At 43.6% G+C, this 17,868-nt stretch overlaps 1 protein-coding gene across 4 annotated transcripts; it reads right to left on the bottom strand.

Moving 5' to 3' along the window:
- Window positions 1-405: 405 nt before the first annotated feature.
- Window positions 406-16,782, bottom strand: LOC121290031 (outer mitochondrial transmembrane helix translocase-like). Of its 4 annotated transcripts, none has more exons than XM_041210173.1 (10): window positions 16,610-16,782; window positions 14,796-14,986; window positions 14,238-14,336; window positions 11,573-11,693; window positions 10,531-10,731; window positions 9,421-9,527; window positions 8,375-8,464; window positions 6,080-6,130; window positions 5,782-5,954; window positions 406-4,813 (listed from the first exon to the last, which is right to left on the bottom strand). In XM_041210173.1, exons 2-10 carry the CDS (start codon window positions 14,967-14,969, stop codon window positions 4,693-4,695), a joined length of 1,137 nt encoding a protein of 378 aa, XP_041066107.1. In that variant the 5' UTR covers window positions 14,970-14,986; window positions 16,610-16,782; the 3' UTR covers window positions 406-4,692. The 4 variants fall into 4 exon arrangements, with proteins under 4 accessions (XP_041066107.1, XP_041066108.1, XP_041066109.1 ...); XM_041210174.1 differs by lacking the exon at window positions 16,610-16,782 and adding an exon at window positions 16,284-16,328; XM_041210175.1 differs by lacking the exon at window positions 16,610-16,782 and adding an exon at window positions 16,123-16,170.
- Between the last annotated feature and the right edge of the window lie 1,086 nt (window positions 16,783-17,868).

The raw sequence follows: 17,868 nt of genomic DNA, 5'->3' as shown, positions 1-17,868 counted from the left end.
GCTAATATTCTTTAATTTACCTCATGGTATGTCTAAATGCCAATATTCTCTAAATGATGCACAGGTATACCTGTTCACAGCAGTTAAACATTATAGCCTGAAAAAAAATGCATACCAGGTTAGCAAGAGAATAATACTTTGCCTGTGAAATGTTATAGCATTCCTGCCTTTCAATTTACTACAAGCAACACCTTGGTTAATCTAAGTGCTGAAAATACTCAGCAAGTCTGGCAGCATCTGTGGAGAGAGAAACAGAGTTAACGTTTCACATTGAAAACATGCTTTTTTCTGAAGGCTGTTTCTCTCTCCACAGGTGCTTCCAGACCTGCTGACCATTTCCATCACTTTCTCTGCCTTTATTATGGATAATTTGTTGGTTTAAAACAAAAATGACTTAAGCAACAATGAGATTGAGATCTGTTTATTTCATTGCGATGTCTCACGGTGATAATTTACTAAAAATCCTGGGCTAGCTGACAACTGCAGTCAATGGAACTGCTTGTAACAGGCAAGCAAATTAAAACTAAACACCCTCCCCACCCACTGTACAATAGTCAAATGATGTCAAATTATATACACACACAAAACAATAAATTATTGCTAGTAACAAAAACCTTTCTATTCAAGTTCTGTATATACAAAGACTCAAAGGTGTGCAGATTATTGCAGCATGATTTACAGTCCAGAGCACTGCCATATTGGAGGCCCATTCTCATGGCCAGGAGCACCTCCTTATTCCCCCCCACCCACTTCCTCTCCTGAACTCAGTTGTACCAAAATCTGCTGGAGTCTGCAAAATCACAAGGGCAGCATGCATTCAGTAGAGGTGAAAGAGGAAACTGGACAAAAAAGTATTTGCTTCGAATTCAGTTTTGAACACCTCCTGTATCTTTTGATATTTTCTTACATCACCATATCATCATTAGCATCGAAAGAAAGTGGTTTGTAATAGATTGTGAAGGCAAATCAGCTAAAATCCTCACATATACTAAGGTCTCATAACAGAACTCAAGTCTTCCTAGAATGATGAGCGCTCTCAATGTTGTTTGGTTAAAGTTCACTGAGAAATTTGGAAATCTAATTTACAAGGCTGAATAATAAAAATGTTAACTGCAGAATAACCCAAAATAAGATCAGGCAACAAGATCTTTCTTTCCTGTCTGGCCTTGTTCTATCATACTCACGTAAATCTTCTAAACTGGCTAATAGCTTTCCTCTTATTTAGTTGGTTGATGGCAGGACTCGCTTATACTGCTGCCTATAGCTCCCATCTACATGGCTAAGACCTGTAAAAGATCCTCAAGCATGGCTTTTGCTGGTTAAAATTAAAAAGACAAAAAAAAAATCCATTGTTCCAGCCTTTTGTTTTAACATACACATCCGAATGTTTTTCTTGTGCATGTTGAACCAGCATACTCCAGCACAAAAGACGTCTCAGCAGTACACTCTGTATATAAAAGAGTTCTATAGAAACTATGATTTAACTCTATTTTTAAGCCACAGGATGGACACAGGCAAGGAAGCTCATTCAGACTATTATGGAGTTCATCCTTTAATTAATGCCCCATAGTTAACTCCCGCACCATCATAGTATTAATTTTATGTGTTGGTCACTGTTTACGTGAAGCACATCTTGACCTCAGTTCTAAATGTGCCTTGCCTGAGTTTGAACCTCTGGCCTTATGCCACTGTCAGAGTTTGAAGAGGGCAAACAAGCTTTACACATTGCGTCCACTTAAAAAAAAACGAACAAAGACTTCAAGGATTTGTAAGTCTCTCTCCAGTCTTCTTCAAACTAGCCTTTCTTTCAGCATAAGCTCACAGAGTAAGGGTTGGGCAGCAACTGTGAGGCGGTCCATTTTGCTAGGAAGAATCACAAGGCCACATACCCGTTGGAACATAGCAGTATGGGGTAGGGGCACAAAGAGATTTAGATGCAGATTTAGAAATCATCTGAAGTAGTAACGCAGGTCAACAAGGTCATAAAAATGTAAACAAATACTGGTATTTTTTTTAGCAAAATAGAATTCAAAAGCAGAGAAGTTATGCTGATCTTAAATAGATTCTTGGTGAGACCACACAGAGTACAGGGCTCAAATTACCCATTTCTGTGCTGTTAATTCTATACAATAGGAATGGGTACGATAAGGAGAGAGATTAGCAGCAGGAATGCTTTTCACGGCCTGCCGTTCTATGGGCACTGGGACCCACTTTCTGCCTCCCTGATTAAGGACAGCTGTACAGCAGACACACTAGCACAGACTGAAAGCAGCGAGAGACAAGTCTTGGACATTACAAACAGGACATAGAGTGTAAAAAGATTCACAAGGATGATATCAGAACTGAGGGAGTATAACTATGAGGAAAGATTGAATAGGCTGGAGCTCTTCTCTCTGGGAAATGGAAAGCTGAGAGGTGAACTGATGGAGGTCTTTGAAATTAGGAAATGGTTTGACGGGGTAAATGCAGAGAAGATATTTCCACTTGTGGAGGGGACCAGAACCATAAGTATAAGATAGTCACTAATAAATCTAACAGGAAATTCAGCAACTTTTGTTCCCTCCAGAGTGGTTAGAATGCGTAACTCAGTGCCACAGGGAGTGATTGAGTTGATCAGCATCACATAGGAATGTTTAACATCAAGATGCATTTAAGGGGAAGTTAAATAAGTACACAAGAAGGAAAGGAAGAAAAGATATGCCCATAGGTTGAGATGAAGTAGAGTAAGAGGGAGCCAAGGAAAGCATAAACACCAGCATAGACAAATTACCTATTTCTGTGCTGTTAATTCTATACAATAGGAATGGGTACGATAAGGAGAGAGATTAGCAGCAGGAATGCTTTTCACGGCCTGCCGTTCTATGGGCACTGGGACCCACTTTCTGCCTCCCTGATTAAGGACAGCTGTACAGCAGACACACTAGCACAGACTGAAAGCAGCGAGAGACAAGTCTTGGACGGATGTCAGCAAGCCATTCCTATCAAGAGTGGTCCATATCTGTGTGGGATAAAAATGATAATCAGGACGTTGTGACGGGGGCAAGGTGACATTTTCGAGACAACTGAAATAAGATGGGCAGAATTATCTTCTCCATCTTACAATCATGTAGCATATTGTACATACAGGTAACAAATGGAAGCAAAGTTGTAAATGCAGCTGTGGTTGCTAATTTCTCATGGTGTTAGCGAAGGTGAAAACACTCAATTAATTGGAACTTATAAATTAATTTCAGTTATTAGAAAGAACGTGTAAATTTATATGTATCTCATGACCTCAGGGTGTTCCAAAGTGCTTTACAGCCAATGAAGTATCTCCGAATAGCAGTCACTGCTGTAATGTAGGCCAATTTGCAAGTTTTCACAAATGGAAAAAAAAGACGACATTGTCTTTTTTAAAAAGGGCAAATGAAGGATAAATGTTGGCCAGGAGAACATCCCTGCTCCTGCCCTTTTGCGAATATTGCCATGGGATTACTTGCATCCACCTGAAGGGACGGAAAGGTTTAACAACTCAGGAGCAAGATGGCACCCTCGACAGTGCAATGCTCCCTTAGCACTGGAGTGCCACCTCGACTGTGTGCTCAAGTCTCTGCAGCGTCAACCTATCGACTGGGGAGGCAGAGAAAAGAGACAGTGCTACCCACTGAGCTCATCTGCCGCTTTGTTGGAAGCGTATGTAATTGGTGGAGATGCAAACTCTGAAACCAGCTCAACTGGTAAAACAAACTGGCATTTATGAAGCACTTTGGAAGAGGACTGAGGACCATCACGATTCGATTGCCTAAACTGCAGTGACTGTTAGTTGCCGAATGCACAAAGTTCCTCACAAACAGCAGCAACGTGAATTACCACTTTTGTGATGTTGGGCAAGAGGAATGTTGGCCAGGTTACCAGGAAATGTCCCTGCTGCTCTTTAAATAACATCAGACTTCTTTCCAATCAATAATGTTAAACTGCACAACAGGGCAGACAGGGCCTCAGCTTAATATGCCAGCCGAAGTCAAACACCTGCTGCAATATGCACCCTTTCCCTAAACGGCTCCCTCTCTACCAACACCTGGATTAGGGAGTGCTGGAGGGAAGCAACAGTGCAGGTTTCGTGCCCCTATCATTGTCCTGGCCAGGCTGTATCACCTACCCAGTGTCAAAACAGCGTGGCGACATTCACTGCCCCAGCTCATCCACTGAGAAAAAGGTCTTGCTGCTTCAGCAGTGAATGGCTGCTGGTGCCTGTGACATTGCACACCGGTGACAGGCCGCACTGGAGGAGAGGGGACGGGAAAATTCAGCACAGCCATTGTCACTTTTCACTACCTAGCAGCTCTTCGCTGAAATGGGGGTGAGACAACAACTGCAGGAACTCCCTGAGTGTATGACAAATCTGCTCCACTAATCCTGGTCCAAACGAGGTTTGTGCTGAATGCACGACGACTCACTCAACTCTCAGTGCACTGCAAGTATGTCATGCTTTTTTTCTTGAAGTCACTTGAGGGAGTTTCTGACTGTCAGGGAGAAAATGAAAGTTGATGGTCGCTCGGCAATTCCTGCAGTCCAATCTCATGAAAGGGATAGCCGCCCATTTGTGAAACTTAACTATTAACAGCTAGAAGTCTACAGAACTGCCTTTAAAACAAATAAAAGTGACTTGCACATGTAAACCCATTGGTCAGTGCTGCTCAGTGTGTGCTCTGCTCAGTCCACAGGAGTGTCTTGCAGTATCGGAGTGCCAGTCCCCGCCTTTGATTCCTTCATCTTCTCTAAGGCCAGGTGTAAATCCGTCTGAGTGATCGCTCGCAGACCCTCATCAGTGGAGCTAAAAATAACAACAGCATGCATTAGGATTATCCTCCCTACAGTCATACTGTACTAGACTGAAAACTGCTTCAGCCCAATCATCCAAAGCATACATCTTTCAAAACTGTCTATCAGACCCGATTTTTTCCACTCCACTACCTCCTCCAGCCTGAAAATTTTCTCCCCTGTCTCCTGAACCTACTAAGTTCCCCAGGTACTGGTCAGTTTCTGGTCTTACTTCAATCCACAGAGGTGCAACTAGACAGAGCAGAGGCAGAATTCTTGTTGGTCAAAAAAATAAAATCAAGACCATTCAGGAGGGGAAAATATAAAGCTATGTTCAATTTTAGTCACTAAATCTTCAGATGAAGTGAAGTCACCCTCATTTAGAGAGGCAATCCTTGGGGATACGACAAATCCCTTCCACTAATCCTAGGGCAAGCTTGATCTGTGCCTGATATACTGAAGTCACCGAACTCTCAGTCCCTAAACCTAAGTGCAATGAACTCCTTTTCTAGAAGCTAGCCGTGGTAGTTGTGTGTGCACCTTTCAAATCACAGAACAAATAACCTGCCATTACCCAGTAGGGACTTGCACATTTGGAATGGCCACTGGTTGTCTCCCAATACCCAGTCCCACATTGCCAGCACAAAACAGGATCTAACGCCACAGGTTTTTTTTTTGTCATCTACAGGGGAGGAGGTGAAAAGATAACGAAACAGCTCCTACCCATGGCAGCACAGGGAACGGATGCTGCTTCACATAGTGACTGGAAAGTGACAAGTGGATGCACTGTCGGGGCTCAAGGACACAAGTTGCCCACGTTTTCCCCATAAAGGGATGCGTTCCCTTCTGTGCCCCTCACCTTACCTTCCTGCTATTCTTGTTAACTCCCCCACACTGTGGAACAATCTTTGCCCTTAGGCACCTCCCAGCCCCAGTGCGAATGCCTCTCAAACGGTAAAAAACCATGGCGGCGAGAGGCACCTTTCCTCGCAGTCATCAGCTTGCAGTTGTCTCCCGATGCGCTGCATTTGCTCCTTCCGAACAAAGTCACGGAGTCTGTGCAAGGCTGCCTCTCTGCAGAGCTCCCTTAGATCACTGCCAGAGTAACCTTCAGTCTTCTCTGCAATTTCTTTCAGCCTCACATTACTGTTTAACTGGAAGGAACATTTTAGAAGAGAGAGAGAGAGAGAAAAAAAAAAATCAATGAATGCACCCAACCTACAGCAGGAAAGGCATTGGATAAAAGACAAAAACAAACGGAAAGGAGAGAGACACGTACACATTCGCCAGAAAGGACCAACTTCAGAATCTCCTGCCGCTCTCTCTGCCTCTGTAAGATTACACAGAAATAGTTACTTGAATATCAAGGAAAAATGAGACATGTTGCCAAAGCTTTACATTTTGCACTCATCACGGCAAACGCAAGAATGCCAAATTTCAAACGATCACAATAATTTATTCTACAGGAGAAAAGGGGGGGTGCTGATTAGCTGGCAAGTCTATTGTGATTGGCCAAGACATTACCATGGAGAAAGCAATGGGGAATTACAATAAGTCCCCACTTTGCACTGTCCTGTTTTATGTTTTCTTGCTTTAGCAGTCATTTAATGGGGCCTATATTCTTATTTAATGTCACAAGTTTCATTTTAAAGTTGTTTCATGTCAGTTTGACGTAGGGCAACGTGACCTGATTGGCGCCATTTTGGACCAGCCTCTGCCGCTCTCCGACCCTTTAAAAGAATTTTTTTTTCACTGGATGTGAGCATCGCTTGCTAGGACGGAAATTTTTATTGCCCATGCCTAATTGTCCTTGAGAAGGTGGTGGTGAGCTGCCTTCTTGAACCGCTGCAGTCCCTGTGGTGTAGGTACAACCACAGTGCGGTTAGGGAGGGAGTTCTAAATTTTGACCCAGTGAAGGAACAATGATATAGTTCCAAGTCAGGATGGTGTGTGGCTTGGAGGTGAACTTGCAGTTGTTAGTGTGGCCATTCATCTGCTGCCCTTGTACTTCTAGATGGTAGAGGTCATGGGTTTGGAAGGTGCTGTCGAAGGAGCCTTGGTGAATTCTTGCAGCGCATCTTGTAGATGGTACACACACTGCTGCTACTGTGCATCAGTGGTGGAGGGAGTGAATGTTTAAGGTGGTGGATGGGGTGCCAGTCAAGCATGTTGCTTTGTCTTAGATGGTATTGAGCTTCTTGTGTGTTGTTGGAGCTGCTCTCATCCAGGCAAGTGGAGAGTATTCCAACACACTCCTGGCTTGTGCCAGTAGATGGCAGACAGGCTCTGGGAAGTCAGGAAGTGAGTTACTCTGCAGAATTCCCAGCCTCTGACCAGCTCTTATAGCCACAGCATTTATATGGCTGGTCCAGTTCAGTTTCTGATCAATGGTAACCCCCCAGGATGTTGATAATGGGGGATTCAGTAATGGTGCTAGCATTGAATGTCAAGAGGGGAATAGTTGAATTTCCCTCTCTTAACCATCTCGTCAATCCTTACTCTCGCCAAACCTCTCACTCCCCGATTCTCCCACCCACTACTTCTCCCTCCTGAACCATTGCTGAGAGAGCTCTGGAGGGTAATGTAGAGGAAGTCCAAGCTGCTCCTCTTGCTTCGCATTGTCAAAGCCCTCGCTCAGAGCGAGGGCTCAGGAGAAGGAAGCAGTGAGCAAGAGAGTTGGAGAGCAGCAGGTTTGGCGAGAGGGAGGGTCAGACAGCAGCAGAAGACACAATCCTGGAGGGTCAGCAGCAAGTGGGTTGGTTATGAAGTGAGAGAGTCGGCAGCGAGAGGAAGGGCTAGAGGGCAGGATGGCAGGAGGGAGGCAAGGCGGGCGGTAGGTTCAGGAAGCAGGATTGGCAGTAAGCAGGAGTAGAAAGTTACCACACTTCTTCTAAATATTAAAATTTATTTTAAAGTTACTTCATTTACCAATATAGGAATTTAGCTACATAAAGCATTTCAACTTAAGTGTATAATGTGTTAAGTTTTCTTTCTGATAATAATGTCTGGCAAAACCTAACTGCAGTTTTACATTGGCTTTAGTGGGACAATTTGATTTGCTTAAAGGCATTTCACTTAAAGTTGCACTGTTGGCGAACACAACCACAACTTTAAGTGAGGGCTTACTGTATAGGCTCCCCATGCTCCCAGGTAATTCAAAAAAAGGCACAAGGCTTAAACATCTTCCTTTTATTTTCAGAGGATGGGTCCCTGCATATGAATGAATGTTGCTTTTAGTGAATTTAAATTAATCAACTTATCAGCTCGACTGATTATCTTAAATTGATGTTAGCACACTTTGGATTGTTCAACAAGTGCTGCCCAATTGATAAAGCTCATCTAGCAGCAGACATTTTGTTTTGGGTTCTGCAAGTGGCCTAGTCGAGTATGGTGGTTACTTCCCTCTTTTAAAATTGGGCACATGTTCATGAACACTTGCAAATCAGTGGGCCAATGCCTCCATTCTCCCCTCCTCCAGGTTCATTCAGAAACCTGTTCAGGTTCATTCAGAAACTAACAGGGACAGCAGAACAGCTCAGGAAAACTTGAAAAAATCTAACAGTCAAAAACTCACAGGCAGGCCCACGTGGAATGTACTGGGCATTCTCCTCAAGATGGCTGGATCCACATCCTGTGGCCTGTTTGTAGCACCCATCACAATCACCTACAGAAAAAGCACAGGAACAGGAAACTAGGTGGCAAAACTTGCAGCATTCACATTGTAAGAATCCTGGGAAATCCCTACGCTGGGTTTTCTTGCTAATTAACAAAAACTAACTTCAATGCTATAACTGGCTGGACATTCCTTTTAATTTCCTTGTTACACTTAATCTTATACTGAACTAGATCTTTAATCCTGTTTGTGGTACGCTCTAGATAAAAGCAGCTGAGAGGTGACTTGACGTGCAATCGACCAAGTGCTCTTGACCCCAAAGATTTGGGGATCAACTTTTAAAAAAAGGCAAACTTCAGCAGACATCCAGCAAAGTGCAAAAACCCTGATATAGAGATTGTCGAGGTATTGCATGTTGTTGACTGATGCAGCAAGATCTGGGGCACAACCAGGGAGTAGTTACGTGGAGGTCACACTTCCAACCTGCATTTTGATCCTCCTGCTCAGACAGCAGCATCTGTTAAGTCTTACGCTGAATAAAATATAAGCACTGTCACCAATAAGCGTTGTCATTTTGAATCATTTAAGAACTTGAAAAGAAGGGGTTTGAGGATTAATTGACTCAGACACTGAATTCCAACATTACCTCCCAATGTTTCCTTTTAATTATGACAAACATGTCTGATTTTCCCTCCTGGGACATGGGGGCTTCTAAAGTTTATATCTCCCTCCTTTTGCTGCTGAAGGAGCTGGCAGCTGGTTGGAAATGAGATCTGCAGGTAGCAGTTACATCTGAACTTGTGGGATTTAAAAGAACAACCTTTTAATCAAAGCACTGCATTGACTTCCTGTTTCATTCACATTGTTGGTAAAATTAAAGCCCCTTTTTAAAAAGGTTTATGGTTTAAAAATTGTCCATCACAAGTGACACATACATAAAGCAATGTGGAATATTCATCTATTGTCTTGACCCCAGCTCTACTGGTAACAGCCAGCTCCCCATATACCTGGCAATCTGTGTCAGTGTTCAGTCCATCCCACAGGCTCATGAACTGTGCTTTCATCATGGCGGTCGCTTCATGGTCATTGCAGGAACGGTTCCTGAGAAAGGAATCTAGCAGAATGAAAATAGACACCAGAGTGAGAATCAACAAGATACAGACTGCCATCAGGTGCAGGGCACAGGACATAAGAGTAAATCAGCCTGGATTGTTAAACTTGAACCATGCATATTAACCACAATACCCAGCCTTGAAGTGCTGATCTAATTGATGGATTTGAGTCATTGAGAATCATTGAATGTTTCCAGCACAGAAGAAAGCCATTCGGCCCATTGTGCCCTTGCCCGCTATCTGTCTTTTCCCCATAGCCCTGTAAATTGTCTCTCTTCAGATATTAACCCAATTCCCTTTTGAAAGCCATGATTGAATCTGCCTCCACAACATTCTCAGGTAGTGTATGGCAGATCTAACCACTCACGCAAAACAAAGTTGTTTCCCCTCAACTTGCCATCTCTTCCTTTGCCAATCAATTTAAACCGGCACCCTCTCATTCTCGATCCTTTCACCCGTGGGAACAGTTTCTCCCTATAAACTCTGTCCAGGCCCCTTATGATTTTGAACACCTAGATCAAATCTCCTCTTAATCTTGTCTGAAGAGAACAGACAAGAAAAGGTTAAGAGGAGCTTCTCCAGTCTATATATGGAACTGGGATTCCTCACCGCTGGAACCATTCTCATGAATCTTTTTTGCACCCTCTCCTTCCTAAAGTGTAGTGTCCACAACTGGACGCAATAACCCAGTTGAGGCTGAACCAGTGTTTATAGTAACTTTCTTGCTTTTGTACTCCATGCCCCTATTTATAGAGCTCAGGTTCCCATGCTTTATACTTTCTCAACCTGTCTTGCCACCAAGTTCCTCTGTTCCTTCATAACAGATAACTCAGGATAACAGATACCCAGGAGTAAATTACAGGCTGAAATCTAATCGGGGAGTTCAGGAGGTGATCTATATATAGAATGCAAGGTCCCTCTTTTCTCTTACAAGTTCTGGCAAAGAAGAAAAGTTCTTAAATTCTTTAGCCCCAAGTAACCGTTCTCCAGCGAGTCAGCACCTACCTATTTCATCAATGAATATAATACAAGGTTCAATTTTCGCAGCCAAAGAGAAGACAGCAGCTGTCAGTTTCTGTGACTCTCCATACCACTTATCAGTTAACGTTGAGGCTTGCATGTTGATGAAATGGCAGCCAAAGACACTTGCTGTGGCTTTGGCAATGAGGGTCTTCCCACAGCCTGGAGGGCCATACAGCAACACACCTATTCACAGGCACAGGGAGAAGGTTCTCGTTTGAAATCCATCACAAATAGGAAGCGGTACACGTAGCAAAGTTGCAGAGTCAGGATTCGAAAGAAAATACAGGGCAATGTTTCAGATCGATGGCCTTCAAACCCACACATTTGCAACAGAAGCATTTGCTTTTTCTCCATTCAGATGTTGACAGATCACGCATTTCAAGCTTTTCTGAGTTTCCCAATATTCAAAATTTACAGATCAACCTCCCCTTGCAGGGAGCAAGACATGGTGTCTAAACACAAGGTGTGGATAAAAAGGTGCTCTGACAACTCAAGGACATATAGGTAAAGTCATAAAAATAAAAACATAATTTTGGGCTTGACTGGACAGTGTAGAGGGAGCTTTACTCTGTATCTAATCCCATGCTGTGCCTCCCTTGGGAATGTTTGATGTGGACAGTGTAGAGGGAGCTTTACTCTATATCGATCCCCTTGCTGTACCTACCCTGTGTGTGTTTGATGGGGACAGTATAGGGGGAGCTTTACTCTCTATTTAACCCTGTGCTGTACCTGCCCTTGGTGCATTTGGTGGGACAGTGCAGAGGAAGCTTTACTCTGTATCTAATCCGGTGCTGTACCTGTCTTGGGAGTGTCTGATGGGACAGTGTAGAGGAAAGCTTTACTCTGTATCTGACCCTTGCTGCACCTGGAGACAGAGTTTCCAAACGCTAATTTTGCGTTGTGCAGTGTTAAATATAATACTTGATCCCAAGTTATGAGACACTGGCGTTATCAAACGCACTAAAGTCGACACCATACCTCAGTTATTACCATGTCTCTGCTCCAAATACAAATCAATCCTCACCTTTTGGTGGCTGGAAGAGCTTGGATCCATGGAATAAATGTTTCTTCTGGAATGGGAGAATGACTGTTTCCTGTAGCTCAGTGATAACTTCATCCAGCCCAGCAATGTCCCGCCATGTCACCTATTGGAATGTCAAGAATTATATTTATAAAGGAACAAACGTCAGAAAACACAGCAAGTGCAGTGATTGTTGTTATGTGGCCAAGTAAATCTAAACATCAATAAGATGAATGGCCAGTTAAACAGTTTTGCTAGGACACTAAAAACTTCCTGGCTTTTACAAGTGGTGTTGTGGGATTTTTGGGTCAGGATTTTAGCCTGGAGAGGAGTTTTGCGCCATAGGGGTTGATATTGTAAGCTGGGATACCCAGAAGATTCCTAAATGTCCTGCAGAATTTGACTATAAGGCTCGTTTAATGGGATTTTCCTCTATTGATTGATAAGCTGGAGGCCAGCTTCATAGCCAAAGAGAGCAACGAGGAGAGAGAGAGATACTTGGTGGGGGAGGGGGTTTGGTGCAGGGCAGGGTCTGATGGGCCTCAATCATAGTAGGTGAGGATGCAGACAGAGCTAGGGAGGATTTACTGGGTAGCTTGTTGGGCCTGGAAGAAGCACTCCTTCTCCTCTTGGCCCACAAGCAGTGCTGTAAAAGCAATTGCCTCATGTGTTCAGTCTTCTCACTTCGCTTAAGCTGCCAGATTTCCCAAGGCCTGGGAACCCCTGCTGCCTGCGGTTAAAGGTACATCAAATGAGTGAAGGCACACAGCCTCATTATTACGTTTAAATTTTCTTTCCATAAATGGGTTAATTGTCTGCCCCTCGTTCCACCTGAGTTAAAACCAGAAGTGCGCCTGTTTGGTTCCTGTTACAGTTTTTTTGCACTTTAACCTCTGACACGACTCCAACTCACCCATTTTTGGGAGTTCAGTTTCAATGACTACTTAAACCACAGGATGTCTGACACTGCACTCCCTCAATGCTGCCTTTGAGTGCCAATCTAGATTTTGGACTCCAAACCAAAAATATACTGACGGAGAGGTGAAAATGTTACCAATTGATTCAAAGAACTCCAATTAATGTTGCCATCTCCTGGAACAGTGTATGTGCCAGGTTTGGCATAATGGTGCTGGAATGGAGACCTGGTTTAAGAGGGAACTGCCTAGCAACAGGGTTTTGATTGGCTCCTGACCAAACGGCCAGGTTTTGTGTGAGGATGGTGCAGTAAATCAGCTCCTAGCCTGAAAAGAGGAAAGACCTGAAACCACTCTCTCCTGTGTTTTGTAAGACTCCAGTAATCCTGCCATAGCAGTTAGCTGGCTATTTCTCACATCGCTGTATCCTATTTTCTTTGAGAAACCCCTGTCATGAAGAAAAGGGAAAAAAAATCACCAGTAGAGACACTAAAAGCAAGTTTCAACCAGAGAACCACAGAGTGCAAATGCTAGGAGACCACCTCATGTCAACAACAACAACCTGCAACTAATTTGGAAGAAATCAATCAAAGTCAACTCATCTAATCCTGAACTCCAGATTGGTGCTATTGAACTGTTTCATCTCACCCTTAATGTGTGTGTGCATGCGCGCGTTATAGAGTTAAAAGTTAGCAGTTCATATTTCTTTCTTTTGCCACTGTATTTGTTTAATAAACAGTTATTTACTTGTTAAGTTTACAAACTTGGTGTTCGTATTTTTTTTTAACCTAAATTAGAGTTTGGTAAAGTTGGGGCAATTTGGTGGTCTGATTAAACTTTTCACATTTGTCAGGGCTCAGGGAGCAGCAGGGCTTGATACTACAGTGTGACATTAAGCACAGCTCAAATTAGTTTCACTCCCATTGAGCCCTGCACTGGAACACTGGGGAGGTGGAGACTTAGTGATATTGTCACTGCACTGGTATTCCAGAGACCTAGGGTAATGCTCTGGGGACCAGGGTTCAAATCTGAATTCAATAAAAATCTAGAATTAAAAAGTCTGATGATGACTACAAAACCATTGCCAATTGTCGTAGGAACCCATCTGGTTCACTAAGGGAAGGAAATCTGCCGTCCTTAGCTGATCTGACCTACATGTGAGTCCACAGCAATATGGTTGACTCTTAAATGCCCTCTGAATTAGGGATGGGAAATAAATGCTTGCCAGCGATGCCCACATCTCATGGATGAATAAAAAACGCAAATAGCAAATACACAACAGAACCTCTCTCAAAAGACTCCAGAAGAGGTATTCAGATATTGCAAAGAACCTCTTCTTAAGCACTTATTTGCAAAATTAACTTTATAACTAACTGAACAAAAGCTTACACGTTTACTCTGCTGCAGCTAGCCTCGGGATCAGGAACCCATCTCCAGTGCAGAAAGTCAACACCAGTTGCGAGGTGGCTCTTTGTCTTGTTTGGTGCACTGTATATCTACTTGTTTAGGATTGAAATAAACTCCCCCAGAAAGACCATACAGAGTTCTTTCTCCTTTATGCTGTTACTTTATGCTTCTCTTGCCAGCAGCTGCAATGTTTTATGAGATGGAGGCCAAGCTCCAGCTCACAATGTAAATGCCCAAAGTGACTCTCTAACTGGCACCGATAGCACAGTCCAGGCTTAGTTAAGCATCTGGCCAAAGATAAATCATTAATTTAATAAGTCAATAAAATACATAATGTAGACACTCACCTTCAATGTTCTGGGGTCCACCAGATGAGCAGCTATTGTCAATTCATATTCTGAGAGTTTGATTCCTTCCACACCAATCTGTTTCATTAGCTTCGCTGCCTGTTGAACAGTTCAACAAAACACTATGGCTGCAGTCAAATGTGATGCTGGTGAAGACTGGACATTTATATTGCTTAATAAGTGTCAGAAACAATTGAAGTGATGAGGGCCAATGGTTGAAATGGCACAAATAGATCCTTTTACTCATGCTGTCAACAAGTACAAACCTCAGTCAGCCCAGGTTAACATTTCAGAAGTTACTGGTAAGACAGTCAAGTCAGACTGAGACTCTTCATCCAAAGGGGATTGTGATTATACAAAACTGAAGAGCACAACTGGGGTTGAGAAAATTAGACATTTCCGATGGCAGGAAGACTGAGGGATATGATAGATCAACCTCAACTGGCCAAACAAAAAAGATGGGCTTTTAGGGTCTAATAACCTCACCCTATTCCCAAACAAACTTATTTCAACACAAGTCTCTACTGTTTATGAGTGGCTTGTCCTTAACAGCCATACCTTTTTCTTGGCCTCGATCTTCTGTCTCCGTGTAGGATCGATGGTATCCACCATAAATTTAATACCAAAGTATGTGGCAGCGCCAAATACCGTGAGGCGGAAGAGCATTCCCAGCACCTCACTCCGGCTCAGCGGTCGTGCCAATGTGTCCTTGGAGATTTCATTCAGCAGCATTTTCGTTCCTTGTTAACCTGTGATGGAAAAATCAAAGCTACAAGAGTCAAAACCTGCTGGTGCCTTTCAGCTTCTCAATAAACAAAGGGAACAGTAACTGGCTTTCACTCAGTTTGGTATCCCCTCAAGCTATCAAGTGGCTTGTAGATGCAACCTTTAGGGTAAGCGCTGTTAGCCAGGGGAATGAAGCACTTTATCTATAACACAGCTTCGAGTTTCTTGAGTGTTGTAGGAGCTGCACTCATCCAGGCAATTGGAGAGTATTCCCTCACACTCCTGCCTTGTGCCTTGTAGATGGTGGACAGGCTTTAGGAATCAGGGGGTGAGTTACTCGGCACAGGATTCCCAACCTCTGACCTGCTCTTGTAGCCACAGTATTTACATGGCTGGTCCAGTTAAGTTTCTGGTCAATGGTAACCCCCAGGATGTTGATAGTGGAGAATTCAGTGTTGATAAGGCAGTTAGAGAGAGCCCTGGTTTTGACTTTGAGAGACCCACAGCCACTTTCTTCCTCTTTAAAAGACTGGAGGACACTTCCACACTCCTGCTGGGCTTGCACTCAGTCCAGGCTCTCTCCTCACCATCCAAGGGCCCAAACACTCCTTTCAAGTGAAGCAGCATTTCACTTGCATTTCCCCCAACTTAGTCTACTGCATTCGTTGCTCCCAATGCGGTCTCCTCTACGTTGGAGAGACCAAACGTAAACTGGGCAACCGCTTTGCAGAACACCTTCGGTCTGTCCGCAAGAATGACCCAAACCTCCCTGTCGCTTGCCATTTTAACACTCCACCCTGCTCTCTTGCCCATATGTCTGTCCTTGGCTTGCTGCATTGTTCCAGTGAAGCCCAACGCAAACTGGAGGAACAGCACCTCATCTTCCGACTAGGCACTTTACAGCCTTCCGGACGGAATAGTGAATTCAACAACTTTAGATCTTGAACTCCCTCCTCCATCCCCACCCCCTTTCTGTTTCTTCCCCCTTCCTTTTGTTTTTTCCAATAATTTATATAGATTTTTCTTTTCCCACCTATTTCCATTATTTTTAAATCTTGTATGCCCTGCTAGTCTTTCCACCCCACCCCCACTAGAGCTGTACCTTGAGTGCCCTACCATCCATTCTTAATTAGCACATTCGTTTAGATAATATCACCACCTTCAACACTTCTTTGTTCCTTTGTCTGTGACATCTTTTGATTATCTGCTCCTATCACTGTTTGCTTGTCCCTACAACCACACCACCCGCCCCCACATTTCTCTCCCCCCACCCCCTCCACCTTAAACCAGCTTATATTTCACCCCTTTCCTAAGATTCACTTAGTTCTGTCGAAGGGTCATGAGGACTCGAAATGTCAACTCTTTTCTTCTCCGCCGATGCTGCCAGACCTGCTGAGTTTTTCCAGGTAATTTTGTTTTTGTTTTGGATTTCCAGCATCCGCAGTTTTTTTTGTTTTTATTATTATTAGGACATGGGGACAAATGGCACCCTCCCCCTCCCCCGCCCCCGCCCCCGCGGAGGGCCGGCGGCCGGCAGCTCCCTCGGCGCACGCGCGGGGCCCGATACCTCAGGAGGCCAAGATGTCGCCGAGGACAAGAGGCAGCGGCACAACAAAAAAATCCCGTTTAACAGCTGTAACCCTTACCTATCTCCGGTCGTTCAGCTGGAGGCAAAACGCTCAGACATTCGGCCGCAAATTCATTGACCCGAAACACTTCCATCACCAAACGGCCGCCATCTTCCCCGTAACAGACAACATCGTCCGACCGGAAAACGACTTCGAGACGATGGTTCCGCCCGTGCTTGGAATTGTTCCCCCACCTCCCTCCCCTGACATAAATGTTGCTTTCTTCTTGATATAAAAGTAGAAAACAACTTGTAAATATTGTGTTCTTTCTCGCATTCATTCATTTGCAAGTTACCATGTTTCTCCCAATCATCAAAGATTAAGGATTTGAAAAATCTTCTCAACAGTAGAGAGACCACATTATATTATATAAATTGTGCCAGATGACAGTGGGCAGCATTTTACACAAACATTACAACCCATTCACATAGGATATATATGACTTCCTACTGCTACTTAGATGTGAATGCTGATGAACTGGAACTCGCTGCCTACCAGGTTGGTGGAAGCGGAGACAATGAATGATTTCAAAAGGAATAAAAACAAAAAACTACGGATGCTGGAAATCCAAAACAAAAACAGAATTACCTGGAAAAACTCAGCGGGTCTGGCAGCATCGGCGGAGAAGAAAAGAGTTGACGTTTCGAGTCCTCGTGTTCTGTTGAAGGGTCATGAGGACTCGAAACGTCAACTCTTTTCTCCTCCGCCGATGATTTCAAAAGGAAGTTGGATGGGCATTCGAGAGAAGTCAACTTGCAGGGTTATGGGAATAGAGTGGGGGAATGGGACTGATTGGTCTACAACGAGACGCATGGACCCGATGCTCCAAATGGCAGTAATCACTCTTTGACTCTGGGAAGACTTGTCAAGAAACTCAAAAATGCAATTTCAACATTTCCCATTAGCAAGTAAATATCAAAAACAATCATGGCTCGAAAATATTTTTGAATTAAAAGACTGTGTCGCACATCATAACACGTGTGAATAGTGAGGCGAACTCTGGAAATAGCAAGTCAGAGAACATCTGTGAAATGGGGGAAGGTATTATTCTTCAGGTGTGTATAGCTTTTCATAGGCTTTTTTATGGGTTTAATTTATACTTCCTTGTAACACAAAGGTATTTGAAAGAATATGGCAGATGTGGGAAATCTGATATAAAAACAGGAAATACTCAGCAGCTTAGGCACCCTCTGTGGAAAGAGAAACAGTAAGAAAGATTGGCATTTATATACCGCTGTTCACCACTTCACATTGTCCCATATTGCTTTACAGTAAGT

The sequence above is a fragment of the Carcharodon carcharias genome, chromosome 17 (genome assembly GCF_017639515.1).
Source record: "Carcharodon carcharias isolate sCarCar2 chromosome 17, sCarCar2.pri, whole genome shotgun sequence".
Taxonomy (NCBI): Eukaryota; Metazoa; Chordata; class Chondrichthyes; order Lamniformes; family Lamnidae; genus Carcharodon; species Carcharodon carcharias.
This window is presented reverse-complemented; position numbering and strand designations above follow the sequence as displayed.

Coding starts and splice junctions, on each gene's coding strand:
- LOC121290031 (XM_041210173.1), bottom strand. CDS start 14,969: ATGCTGCTGAATGAAATCTCCAAGGACACATTGGCACGACCGCTGAGC. Junction 14,337..14,795: donor AGATCGAGGCCAAGAAAAAG/GTATGGCTGTTA, acceptor ACTGTTCAACAG/GCAGCGAAGCTAATGAAACA. Junction 10,732..11,572: donor GCTCTTCCAGCCACCAAAAG/GTGAGGATTGAT, acceptor GCCTGTGAATAG/GTGTGTTGCTGTATGGCCCT.